General features: G+C 49.3%; 1 protein-coding gene across 1 annotated transcript; it reads right to left on the bottom strand.

Annotated features, from left to right (window-relative positions):
* Positions 1-1,339: 1,339 nt before the first annotated feature.
* Positions 1,340-4,873, bottom strand: PpBr36_11128 (uncharacterized protein; the record flags this gene model as incomplete). The annotated part of the gene is made up of 8 exons (XM_029898231.1): positions 1,340-1,425; positions 1,641-1,740; positions 1,786-2,263; positions 2,476-2,736; positions 3,358-3,506; positions 3,902-4,138; positions 4,236-4,390; positions 4,774-4,873. The coding sequence occupies 8 exons, from the start codon at positions 4,871-4,873 to the stop codon at positions 1,340-1,342; spliced, it is 1,566 nt and encodes a 521-aa protein (XP_029743365.1).
* Positions 4,874-14,276: the final 9,403 nt, after the last annotated feature.

Genomic DNA, 14,276 nt, shown 5'->3' with positions numbered 1-14,276 from the left:
CCGTTCGCACTGTAGCAGTGGATCTTCGGTTAAGTAGTTAAGTGGAGCATTTACAGCTGCTTCGAGATACCTTCGCAGATGGATAAGTTAACTAGAGCTAAGAGTGGATGTTTACAGCAGCCACAACTAGATGCTTCTCCATCTTGGCAAGTAGACTCGAGTAGCCTTCAGCCGTCCCCACATTACAAAGATTCAATGTTTGCATTGAAAGTGGAATATACGATCGTGTCCGGCTCCGTCGATTGCCTTCAAATTAGATCGCTCCCCAACACGTTCTTAGTCGGGTTGATTGCCCTCTGATTCTTGAATCAATCCGATCCCATTTTCCCCGTGCACCTGCCCTATCTAATTGCCGGTTCCCAGTCGTTTTCTCCCAAGTGAAACCCCAACCCTCCGTTGCCCTTTGGGCTCAAACATCATTGTTGTACTCCGGTGTCACTTTTTTGTAACAAAATCAGGCTTAAAATAACGCTGCTACTGGCTTACGCCGCATGATTGAGCAGCTTAGATTTATTTCAGAAGATTTGACTTGATCTACGATCAAGCTTTGGGCCTGATTTGATGTCACATTTATAGGAGCCCCCTCTACTAGCACCTCTACTACTATTGGTACTATCCTAGGATTCGCTTAGCTAGGACCGATGGATATACATTGGCTACAAGAACATGTTCTCCACTGCGTGTGAAGGATGTAGAAGGTTGATCTGTGTCGTCCACAGGAAGATGGTTTGCTTCTGACAGTACGGTTGCTCAAAGTGACAAGGGCTGGGGCCCTAAAGCGCTGGTTGGATTGACGTCGCGATAATCGGTAATTCAAAGAGGGTTGTCGTCATTAGTATGTGCTGTGCTAGAAATATGTACTATCCGAGTCGGCGAGCACCAAAACGTTCCGGGACTTTATCAACCGGATTTTATCGTTCGCTTTGTAAGAAAAGCAATAGGTCCGACCGATGCTTTCAAATGTCCCTCTTAAAGGAAAACTGAAACCAAGAAAGCCGAGACATAGTCAAAGAATCCAAACGGAAATGGGCTGTGTCATCACCCGGGGCAACTTAGAAGTCAAGAGCCTAGCATATCACTATTGGAAATATCATAAACTTGGATTAATGGTCGGTTTTGAATATAGAAAGCAATGCCTAGCATTGTACCAATCTTGACTTCTCGCATGATTTGCAGCTGTGTAGTTAACAACCCACATTTTTGGGATGCATCGAAGCATTTAAGCTGCAGGACATAGCGCTACCATATTGGCCAGCGGCTGAGGGAGTACGGTGTATCTGATCATACTCCATAGCCTTGAAAGAACACTCTTCTCCGGAGAATCTGTGACCAGTTCATGCTATCGAATATCAGCTACAGCACCATGGATAAGAGTATCAGCCGCAGTGAAGATATACTCGACAGAGCTGATCCAACGAGACGCCACTTTCGATCAGAGCAAAAAAGTCCATGGCGCATGGATGCCACAGCTTTGGTTCCGTGACACCGTCGGTGGTTTTCTGGACCAGGCTAGAAGTAATCGACTTCAGCCAGGAAGTCCGGAGCCTGATCTGGTCTTCTGTCCAGTCGCGGAGGTTGAAGCTTCCTGTGATTGTCCGGTCAGCACAACTCATCAGCGGTGAGCGCTTGTCTCAACAGACCTATCTGGAGGCAGCCGTTTGGCCTGAACCTAATGTCCGCACACTCGAGGTCTAGGAGCCCTACCCCGTTTACTTCGAGGTAGATGAGTCCTTCAAGCATCTACAAGATCAGCTTCGTGCTGGATCGAGGTCCAGAGGAACTCACCTGTTTCACTATGGCCCCTAGCTCTTTGATCTCGAGGGAGTGCTGGCTTCGAACTAAATCCTGGAGGGTGTGCTCGACCAGCTCGTAAACAAGGTACATAGACGATGGTTGCTCGTAAACTTCGAGAATGGGGACGAAAAGAATTGGAGCGGACTGAAGCAGCAGCAGACGATTGGCAGTGGCTTCTTTGGAATGCTCTACAATCTTCTTGATATGAACTCTGGCATTGCCTTTGCTTCGCTTCTGTGCCACAATGCATGAATGTCGGGGTGTTTTGTAAGATACATCGACATGTTTCTCATACACAGACCAAGGTGACTCCTTGATGAAATTCAGAGTATAGTGTCTCTTCAGACGATTACCCCTTTTTGTTCCTGGAGGGCGTGGACTATTTTGTTCTTGTTGAACATCTCTAGTCGGAAGGTTCAGAGGCGATGGTACTGCCGAGTCGTCTAATCCTAACTGAATGACCGTAGTCCTATGCATGACCAGAGTAAAGTCACTTCTAGTAGTCAGCTGACTTAAGCGACTGGAGTTCTGTATGGATGTCCGGAATATCCGCCACTTACAGTATTGAGATAAATATAATTTTGATGAATGTCGGGCAATTTATAATGCTTGGAAGAGCCCCTATTAGCATCCTGATATGGTGTCGTCCCGAACAACCGGATTGGGCGCATCCTTGCGTACGCGGGTAGCCCGGCGTGGGCGAAAATCGCAACTTTTGATGTGGACAAACAAGGGAATTTATGGATTAGCAACTGGGTGGAGACGCTGTATATTCCGCGGTAGCATGTGGCTGCGCCGGCTCGGTGTTGCCTCTTTGCCGCCTCTTGGCGTCCGTCGCCCTTTTTCAACCCCTCGCACCCTCTCGCCGCATTTTTCCACGTTTCGTCGCCTAGCATACCATTAATGCTCTGGTATGTCAATCGCATCTTCTGCTGCAAGGGGCTTTGTACTTCAGTGACTTATTACTACATCAAGCCTTCGGAAGGGAAACCCCCCAGGTGTGAACTGGCACAAGCCTGGATTTGATGTGTTGTGCACGTGCTATAAAGCACGTGATGCACAGCTTCTGGTTAGCCTAATTTTGATGATATGACCCGCGGAGGTCGGAGTGGCATAATCCGCGGGCGGTGTAGGGGGCTATTGAGACCTTACTGTGGTCACTGTCGCGTAGTATTGAGATTGATTCCACGAGTTTCATTTCTATTTTACTGCTCCATGACTTTCCTGACTGGCGGTTGCGGCTAGATGAACAATGCGTTCGGCCACGGCAAACCCACAAACAACAGATGGCATACCCGTGTCAGAGCACCGACGACGCGTTTCTATCAACCGACTCTTTGTCCCAACTACTAGCTTGGACAGTTGCATTGCAGATGAGACCGAGGCTGTTGTCCAGCAAAGGCCAAGTGATTTCGTCAGAATCTCGGCAGCAAGGACCTGACATCTTCATCGCACAACACCGGCGGCGGCCACCTCTTGATGGCGACCGCTTTGATGAGCGGCATCACCACGAGTGCAGCTGCAGACGCGACTACTAAACTGTCCACGCAGTAGACTTGATACCGCCACCCACCGCCACAGAAGTGCCGCCGCGCCGCCCGCGGGCTGCTCACCCGCCGAGTCCTGAGCAGCCTACTTATCGAGAGGGCGCAGAACTGCGATTTATCGGCGACCACAACATTTCGTGATCTGCGGAACTTAGCCCGAGCGGTCTGCAAGAGTGGGGTGATCAGCAAAACGGCCATTCTGTTAGTGGAAACAAAGATTAGACCCACTTATACTCTCTTGCAACAAGTACTGGACGGAGATTGCCGCCTGTGGATACTGATGACTGAGAAAGTTAGACAGGTTCCATGAGAGACATGGGTAATTAGGCTCACAAATAAAACATGAGCGACTCGATTTCGTTCCTTGTGTGATTATTGCCATTCGCCATCCTGCTAAACGTCAATTGCTTGTCGCTCAAAAAACTCCGTGTAACGACTGACTCACTTTTGCACGAGGGTCAAAAACAGCCCAAATCTTCACAACGTTAGCTGGCACAGTTTTGATAGAGTCCATGGCATCGTAGTATTGTTTTGCAGAGCTTACATTTCTATAAGCAAACCTGGTGGAGGGCGTTCGGATCGAGTCGATTCTGATGCGGCCCACGTGGCAGTCCTCGCAGCGTATCGATATTGACCTCGAGGAGTCTGGCTGGGTTGGGCCGAGCAGTTTTCGGCCGGAGAATGGAGCCCATGATTATGAGGAGCTTCCTGGTCCCGTCGCCCGCCATAAGACTGCACCAGTTGTGGAAGAAGGGAATCAGAGCTGGACCCTTGCCTAGAAAGAACTTAGTCGAGCGCTAAAACAGCATTGTTGAATCTTTAGAGCAAATCTTACAGTCGTGCTTGTTCCAGTTCAAAGTTGTGGAGGGTAGGATTCTGGTAGGGACAACGGACCAGTCGCTGCAGCGAGTTGAGGTCGCCAAGTCGGGCTGTGCGGGATGTATGGGATTTGAGGATAGAAGCCACGGTATTGGGCGTCATGCAGTTGGTCACCACAAGGCTGATCGCAATGCGGAAGAGCGATTTCGGAGCCAGGCCCGTGCGTAGAACTAGAAAGAGCTTAGTTGAACGGGTCAATCTTGACTATGCTGTTCCGGGGAACTTACTTCCCATAGTGGGAATGACTGTTTGGCGAAAGAACGGGGTTGTCCGTATTTGCCGGCGGAAGAGGCCAACCATACGAATTGTTCATGGTCTTAAGTAAAAGAAGAGATTATGTGATGGTAATGAGAACAGTCCAACCAAGCTGCGCAGGTTGTCTTTGGTTTAAATATTTGAGCATTCCCCAGAAATGCTGCTACTTCGTCGCGTTCATTGTGTACCGGTGCTATGGAACAAATGCTCCTTGTGGTCTAGGTCCACACTCGTCGGAGCATCTTCGCAGCAGGAGCAGAGCAAACAAGACAAGGGAGGGTACAGTACAGACCAAGACTGCATGCTTTGCTGGAACGATCCAAGTGATTTGAGCTTTCTATTGACGTCAGCAAGGATCGTACGGATGCTGACCAGACTGATCCTAGCCGCGATTTCATATCCTGTGTGATCAGTCTTGTGCGTTGGTGACTGTTCTTCTCCGTTTCACTCCAGGAGCAGTACCGACCGGTCGGTAGCGAAATGAGGGCTTTATGAACATGGGGAAAATTGCTTTGTAATTGACAACCCCTGCGTTGCTCTGTGATGCGTACCGACAGCTTGGTAGCGAAATAAGGGTTTGGTTGATTTGGAAAAATTTCCGGGCATGTCCGGGGTAGAAACCCACTTTTCCAGCCCCTTCTGCGTTGGTGCGAACCAATCGCCGTACCATGACGCAGTCAGGCGACCAATCCAGCACAGGTGTTGGTCGTTCGATAGACCGTGCGTTCTGTTGGTCGGCTTTCTCCACCCTCTATCAACACACCGAGTCAGTTCTTTCCTTGTGGGCAGGAATCTAATTCTTTCCCGTAAAGCACGGAAGGACAACATGCAAAATAAAGTGGGCTGACTGGCGCTTGCGGAGCCAGTGGCTGGAAGAGCCCACTGCGACGTGCTTACCGCGTCTGAAAAGTAGGATTGATGCCATCAGGTGTACAGTACAGCAGGACGGAGTGGACAATAACGGTCTTTGGGCTGTTTTCTTGGCTCGTTTTGTAGGCATAGTTTGTAGCAAACTCCGTAGGCTCGGCTTGTTATCTTTGCCGTCCGCAGCCTCTGGCGAAAGCCCAAGGCCGCTGCGAAATACGGCTAGGAAAAGTGGGCGGCAAAGCATGCAGCAGCGGAAAGGAGTGTCGGCATATCCAACTCATCGAGGTGAGGCTAAAGTAGCGTGATTCTGCTTCACTTGTGTGATGATGCAGACCCAGTTAATCACCGCACAGCGCAATTACGGATGGGCGGAGAGCATAGTCCGGGCAGAGCTTCCTGCCTATTCGGGCGAAGCTCGGAGTTGTTGGTCCTCTGCTTTTCGCCCCGTCCTGTGGATCCTTGCTTCTCCCGGCAGATGATCCACTTGTTGGTGCTGGCGTAAATTTGCGGAGGGAAGAGAAGTCAAAGCGGATCAAGCTCCATCCAGCTGCGTGCTGAGCCTTCAGCTCGTCACAAAAGCCCGCAATTGCTATAGTGTTCCGCTTTCGGGGTATCCCTGCCACCGGGGTATCACATAGTATTTTTGCGATCTTGTCACCGATATGCAACGCCCCGAAATCCGATAAACCTTCACCCTCTTGTCTAACCTGCAGCCAATAGTTACATCAAAACCGGGCTTTCGAGGGTGTTGCTAAGTGTATGACTCAGACCTGCCCAGTGGCTAAGTTTGCATCTAGTACGCCATGCATTATTGCATTATTGACAGGCGCGAGTTGACAGGAAACCGAGAGAACATTGGCACCCATTGGCTCCTTCTCCCCTACGCCTCGTTCACATAACTGTCCAAATGAAACCAACTTGGCAAAACAGCGCTTTTTTTCGCTGCCGATTGGCCATGAGATAGCAATGACAAGTTATAGATTATACAGCAGCTACGTTCTCTGTGGAAAAGACTAAGTATTCATCATTGTGCTAATTACATATCTAAAAAAGATAACGATGTTGACATTACTTTCTTTCTCGCGCTGCAGTTTGCGGCTTGTGATGTTTTGAGTATGCAGCACCCAAAGATCAGGGATGTGAGGCCAAATGACATTTAGGGATTCAATATGTATGATAACATAAAGTCAGTGTTAAAAGAGTAACCAAGACAAGCGTCCCAAGAAACGTGAATTTCCACGCGTTGCAAAGTCCAAAATCTGCCTCCAAGGTGGCAAATCTGCTTTCCAAATTGACAAGCTTAGTTTCCAACTCGGTCCAAGACAACCGCCTGGGATTGCTCGACACACCTCCTTCCTCGCTCGTGACTCGGTCGCTCTCTGTTCTATGATAATTTGGGTCTGTCAGAGTGGCGTAAAACGTACGGCCAACACCGGAACAAAGCTCTTTGTACCCTTCCAAGCTGTGACTCGAAAGGTTTTTGGAAAACAGGTGCTTGCTTTGCGGTGTGTATATCCAAGTGTAGGCAGTCCCCTTGGTTGACAAGCGTACATCACAGGGGCTCACGGTTAGGTTCGTCTGCTTTTCTGGAACCGAGTCAGCTTTTGGTTTTCTCTTCATCCGGTTCTACTTACTGATGTGATCGGCTAGCTTCTGTCTGCATTTGGTATTCCATTCTTTCTTTTCACTGGAGGGGCTCTGGCCGAATGACATTGTTGGCGGGATTTTGGCTTGGTTGACATGACTGCCCTTGAATCATATTGAATCGGAGACTCGAGACCTATATAGGAGCCAGACTAGGCTGGGCTGTGTATATTTGTACAAACACACCACTTCCATACGAGGCGGACAATATTTAGTCTGACCCAACGCACTCAGGCAAGCAATAGCCAAAGTAGACGTTGCGAACTGCAAGAGATTGACGGATGTGGCTCCTCAACGTCTGGTCTGATATTTGCATATTCGCATGAGTCATCTACCAAGCCAGAAAAAGCGCACATTAGAATAAAAATGGCTTCCCGGGAGCACTTCCAGTCTAGAGCAGAAGCGGGATTTGTGAGATCCATTTTTATCCATGGGATGTACATAACATGGCTTCTCGTACGTCTCGCTCCCTCCTCAGATGCATCTTTCCAACGTCCATCGGCTACCTAGCAGGATGACTTTACCCACTCTCAGAAGCCAAACCGCCTGTGTACACAAAAATTACACTTCCTGCTTGCCTGACTTATCGGAGACTGAAGATGACGATCTCGAAACTGCAAGTACAGAATTCTCCGCCTTCAGCAGCGACACGGACAACATGACCGACGGTTGCACAGATGATGAAGATGAGAAGCAGATCTTGGATGATATTGGGCGTGTCATGTCGTTGCTGCAAAAACTCGTTGCTCAATTGCGCAACGATGTTGCCCTGCTACAGCATAGCATTGGGGTTTTGGAGGGGTGTAGTGTCGCCATTGAGAAGCATGAATTGCCAAGTCAATCAGTGAACTGACCTAGTCCCACGAAGTCAGGTAGACGTTGGTTCAAGGGGACCAGAATCGGATGTGTAACGGGGTGATGACAGGAATGCGCCTACTGTAATACGAGTGAATTGTAGTGTCGTGAGAACGGTTTGAGAATAGTCATTAGAAATACTTTCCAATCAAAGAAAGAAAAAAATTGAGAATAGCCCCACAAACCCAGTGTTGTCTCTAGATTATCGTGGTATGAGTGAAACCCCGTGACACCGGTGAGACAGTAAGCATGAGAATAGCTTCATTCGGGAGAGCATACAAACGATGAGAAGAGCGTGTTGCCACTAGTAGCTGCGTAGTCAATCAGCCGCTGTGGCTCTATGGAAGCGAAGTGAGCAGAGAAACGAGAATCAGATAAAATGGTGCCATATGCCAAGGATCCAACGCTCAGTCGCAGCTCAGTACCGCGACGGCGTGGGAATAGAAGAAAACTTGGCTATAGGTTTCTGCAGCAGCCAACTAGCTCAAGAACTCACGTGAGGTAATTTCCTTCCGGAAGCCAAAGCGGCCGAAGCGGCATGCTTGTAATGAAATCAATTAGAAACAAAGGACACTATCTAAATCTATCTAAAACTAAATACAGTTAAAACGAAACGAATATTGATGTAAACCCGTGGTCCCGTAGTCAACTGTGATTCCCTCAAATGCTTGTTCCGGCTTGTCCTGCGTTGTCATAAGGATCGGGCGATGGGGTTGGATAAGACCGTGCTTGATCATACTGCGGCTGCTTCTGCGCAGACGCAGGATCCTGGGGTGTATTCTCCCCGTCGGCAAACATGAATGGGCTCTTACTCCTGGCCTGCGGAGACGGGGGCTCGATCTTGACGGCTGGAGACCGATTCGCATCTGAAATAGCTGTAGACGTGGTCTCCATCCCAGTACCTGACTGGGTTCTGGCCCAAGCATCTGGAGACGGGGTTTCCCATCTCTTTTGTGGAAGGTTTCTTTCTTCCAGTTCTCTGGATATTTCTGCTCTTTTCTTAGCTGTGTTGAGCATAGCCTTTTCTGCCTTGTCACGGCCGCGTAATAATCTCCAAACTTTGCTTGGTACTTCCCACGTTGTGTGAGTCTTGCCTGTCACTTCGTCGCGCCATACGAGCTCTACCTGCATAGCCCATGGCATCCGCAAGACGCCATTCTTGTTCTCCTTCCAATTGCGTCTGTCAAAGAAATATCCCATGTTGAACCGGTGTTCCGAAAGCTCTTGTTTATACTCGATTGCCACTGCTTTGACGGCCTCGACTTTCCAGTTCTCCGTTTCTTTGTTCAATCTATCTTCGAACCGTCTTTCACACTCCGACCGTTTTACCTTTGATCTTTCTAGCCAATAGAGTCCAAAATCTTTCTTAAGCCGATACGTGGACCGTCCTCTTAGGAATATCTTTGTATCCCAACCTGGTGCTACATGCTCCTCGGTCAAAGACGTGACACTTGTGAAGGTTTCTTCAAAATGCGACTCATCGACATAATACGGCTCCTGCTCATGTGTTGACTTGGCAGGACCTTGGTGGTCAGAGAGGTTGGTTGCCGGGCTTACAGAAGTTCCAGTCATGGGAGCGTCCTCTGGAAAGTTGTGTGTCACTATCGATGGAATTCCGAGGCTGGCAGGCGAATTGCTCGATTCCAGTCGTTGTATCTTGGGAGCCCTCAAGTCTTTACCGGAATTCCGTTCTTTGTCGGCTTTCCTCTTGCTTCCATGATTTTCCTGGACAGCATCAATACTTTTACCACTCTGAGGGGTAGTGTCTTGAGGGGCGGCATTTTGAGGGGCAGTATTGGTAGGTACTTCCGGATGGAGCCGTGGAGATTTTCTTGTTTCTTCCATATTATGAGAAATGCAAGGCCTCAAGGCACAGCTCCACCTGATTTTGAGAATGGAACTGTGCAGCTTTGTTTTATGACAACTGTAAGCTGATTCTTGAGGCAGCGTCCTGGGTTGATAGCTTGCCTCCAAATCCGGTGTTGAACCTTCTCGTTGAGAATCGAAGCAAAGCCATCTATAGAAAGTCAGGCTTGAAAATTGTCAATCTAGAAAGCTGCAAAATAGACTTTTCGTGTAACGCTGTTATCTCATTTCATATAGCCAGAACTTTGGTCTGTCAAAACCTAGGTCGCATTCTGTAGTTATCCTCTGCAAGGCCTTCGTGGCGAGACTGGCAGCTCCATCGAAGATCTCAAAGAACGACGTGTTCCTAGCTTCAAGTCCACAACTGGCCTTTGATAAGTTCAAATGCACATGATTAAAGCTTACAATACTGCACAGTGTCACAGTACTGAACTCGCAGAACGAGGCGCGACTTATCTTGCCAGCATCTGACAGGCAACCCTTCAGATACCGTTACAGTATTATGGTTGTGCTTTGATACATCCCCCGTAAGATTGCAAGCATGATCTTCTTTCCACCCGGGCAGACCTGCCCAGTAGCTCTGACACACCGCACGGTGAAACCAGCGGTAACTGACAGGAGCATGCGGCTTCTCAGATCACGCTTGATACATTACTGAATGTCTGCACACGATAAACGTGTCAGGACCTGCCAATGCCCCTCGCTCAACATTAGTTCCTCTCTCTTTCTTCGTTTCGCTGAATGGCCGGAAAATGAAGGGTCTCAAGGTGATTGCTGCCATCACCGGAACCGCTCACGCTCAAATCATCGGTGGTGCCCCACAGAGCTCAGAGTCGTGCGTGAGCCATGCTGTCGCTGCTGGCTGCGACATCACCCATATTCCCTGCCCATATGAGCCTGCCATCACCATCAAGATACGCGCCGACGACGCTTCTTGCGTCTTCAAGCATCGCAGCGCGCATGTTGCGGTAAGCATGTGCCCCGTAGTCAACACATCGCCTGGTCTCAGTCTTGCTCACCAATAACATTTATTGCTCCAGACGGCATCCCCCTTGCCCTCCAGGCGACCTGCCAACAACTCTACAGACGGTGCATTCAGATCCACATCCGTAAACTCTATTGCGTTGGGCGTCATAAACACCCCGATTGCCACCGGCGCAAGCTTCCTTCCCATCGCTATGAATTGGACCTACGCTAGCACTACCACCGGCGCAGTCATTCCAAAGCCAACAGCAGGGCAAAGCTTTTCCGCTCGTCTTCCCGCCACTGCTGGAGCTGCCAGTCTCTCTTCCAGGGAGCTGGCCATGTTTGTTCTTTGCGCTTTGCTGTAAACGGGCTCATTCTATCTCTTCTCCACATATCTTTTACAATTCTCCTTCTCCCAACTACCCATCGTGAGCTCTTCATTGAGATCTAGCGTCATTGGTTCTTCATTTTCTTCTATTTCCAGATAATTAGAAATGGTAGCTCCGTAATACTAAACTTTGTCATAGAATCGCTTGCACATCGGATTCTATGGCCTTATTATTGAGATTGAAAGCAAAGCCGGCGCATGGACTCGCCATCTTCCATTTGAACAAGCGAATGAGTCGCTTGCATTTAGGCCCACCATTCTGAGTCCGGATTTTATGTCGGTTTACTGGCGCTTTCAAGCAGCCTGCTCAAGCTAGTCCAATCACATTATAGAGATAGAGCCACTCCCGGCAGAGAACTACGTGACGGTACAGTCGGCGAAGGCATGTCCTGCATGATCCTAATGAAAAGCTTTGCCATGGCTTTTGTATCTGCAGTTCCGTCGAATGACAGCGCCATCGGTACCCAAAGTGGGCGAATCGGCCCGGGGCCGGTCTGGTAGAAGCTTGACTATGTCGTTCACCAATTCTTCTTCAGCTGCCGAGTCTGCCAAAAAGTCCTCTTCGTTGCTGTCTTGCCCATACGTTAACGGGAGTGATTCAGCCTGATCTTTCTGAACCTTGACTTCGGCCTGGGTTTTCTTCGGTTTCCCATCCCCTTCGTGTTCTTTGTCACCATCGCCAAGAACGCTGTACCGCTGCCTTTCCGAACCCGTAGCAGTGGATGTGAACTCCTCTGGAAATTCGTCTCGCTCCGAGTCCGAGTCCGACAAAAGGAGAATGTTATGGCCGCTAAAGTCATAGGGTTGCAAGGTCCGTGGCCTAGGCGTGCGAGCCTTCCGACGCTGGTCGCTCAGATCGTTAACGAACGCACCAGGCGCAACATCTGAAAGTGGTCTTCCGTTGTCTTTCTTGCTGTCGGCCGAGAAAAAGACAAATTCTTTTAGTTCTCCAATCTTGGGTCCCCAGAGGCGTTTTTCTCCACTGATTTTGGATGAAAGCTTTTGAAGGCTTGCGCGCCACCGGTCCTTTGTGGCCATCTTATGCGATGCATTCAAAGTCACTCCGCAGTGCGATAGGTAACAATGGAACATCTCTCAACATCTACGAATTCATGATTCACTGTATTTATATAAGCACAAAGCAAATANCCTTGTGCGGACCCAGCTAACCGGACTTCAGATGATGTTGATCTCCATTTTCGACAACGTAGGGTCCTTGGAAGGCACCCCTTCTGCCGCCGACTCGACGGTGGCGAAGACGTTTGGCGGTCGAGCAAGACTGTACAAAGGAAAGCCGGACCTCAAAGCCATCATCAGAAAAGGCATGCAAGATTGTCTCCGCGAAGAAAGAAGTCCAAACGGACGTCTGTTGTTACTCGGTGAGTTTCTTCTCCTGCAGCATGCATGAGCCAAACTAACTGGACCAAGTCTCTGCCACTTTGGAAGCCAGACTCCACGTGAAGCAGGCTCTACGGAGCTACCTGCAAGAGCTAAAAGCTGGGTCAGATTCCAGGACAAGCTACGGATGCCGCAATCATTCTATAGATGTCTCCATAGAAGAGCTGGATTTCCAGCCCGAGTAGTATTATTTGGTCCTCTCCTTTTTTGCCTCAAGAAAATGCAGATACCACAACCATCCTCACGAGTCCGAGTGGCTTCCACTCCAGTAGTAAAACATCGTCAACGTGCTCCTTACAGCAAGGACAGGGCCCACCGTCTCTTTCTTTTCTGTCGGTCTGGCAGGCTCGGAACCATTGTCGGATGCAGACATCGTGGTACACATGGCCTGAACTTGTCAGCCCTGCTCGTCCGGAAGAAGGAATCATAACTAACCGCATTTCAAGGCGACCATTGTTTCGTCAACGTCCTCTTCCAGGCAAAAACATCTGGTCCAGAATAGCCGAAATATGTTTTGTTCACCTAGTTCTTTGTGGTTGTGACACCCTCGGTTTGCGCAAGACGGGCAAATTGGCTGCAGCCGCACCTTTCTTAGCTCTTGCGAACAATGTTGGTGGGTGAGGGGGACCACAACTTACACACCCGCAGCCGCTTAATGCAAAGCAGTTGTCGCTGGAGTTGAAAATTTGCGTGCATTTGGAGCATCGGAAGCCTGTATCCTCTGTCGTAAGGTCGACTAACATCCGCTGGTCTTGCGACTGCGTTGGCCTATGCTTCTCTTCCCGCCGGTAATAGTGAGAAGGCAAGGATGGCGCGCTATCGAGAGGCTGACTCGGTGAGTCATTGTCTTGCTGCGATGCTATAGCCCAAGCCGAAGAGCCGCTCGGCAGCTGGGCTGCCCGCAACTCTCGCTGCAGGCTGTTGATGCAATTAACAAGATCTTGTTTCTCACATTCGAATCGAGCCAGTCTGGAACTCAACCTGTGATTCTTCTGCCTTTCCGCATCTAGCTGCCGCCGAGAACGCTCTAACCTCTGTTCACAACCTTGATTTGGCGGACGCAGCATATTGAGCTGGAGTTGGCGGCAACGGATGTGTTACTGGTAAACGGTCTTGTCGATTGGGAGCTGTAATTGTCGAGGACATGGTTTAGACGTAAGATGGGCGTCTACGGTTCTCTCGCTTTTTTTCTTTTTGTTTAGTATCCAATCACTTCGAGCATGCCCTCGAGTGCAAGATTGAATGTGTCATGAGCAATCAAGTCCCGCTTGTACAAGCCAAAAACAGCTTCGGCATTGCCATGACCAGAGAAAGCGTCAGATACCTGGTGGCAAGGATGATGACACCAGAATTGGCGTTCACTCTCATTTGGTTCAAAATGGCCTAACGGCCCAGCTGGAACCGTTTTTTACGCCTTCGACTATTTTTAATGAAGACTTAATCAAGGCTTGCAATATCCGCATATATATATATCATTTGTCAAAGCCACGGGTTTCTCAGCAAAGCATTCTCAGCAAAGCATTCTCAGCAAAGCATTCTCAGCACAGATTACGTCTTGCACCAGCCATGCAGTGGCATCAGATAACCCTAAATTCCCCTAGGAGGCGGATTGACCAACTGAAAAAAAGCCCCAGAGACGGTTGGCCAGCCTGGAGATGGCCAGGATTACAGCTCTGCTGCTGGCTAGCTAGCATGCTCCTAGGTACGCATCTCGCGCACAAACGCCACTGACGGCTCCTCTGACACACCAGCATAGGCTATGATGTTAGCAACGTCGCAAACATTCAGGCCTCCGTCTATCATGCCTTTGGACATGT

Source organism: Pyricularia pennisetigena, assembly GCF_004337985.1.
Source record: "Pyricularia pennisetigena strain Br36 chromosome Unknown Pyricularia_pennisetigena_Br36_Scf_16, whole genome shotgun sequence".
NCBI lineage: Eukaryota > Fungi > Ascomycota > Sordariomycetes > Magnaporthales > Pyriculariaceae > Pyricularia > Pyricularia pennisetigena.
This window is presented reverse-complemented; position numbering and strand designations above follow the sequence as displayed.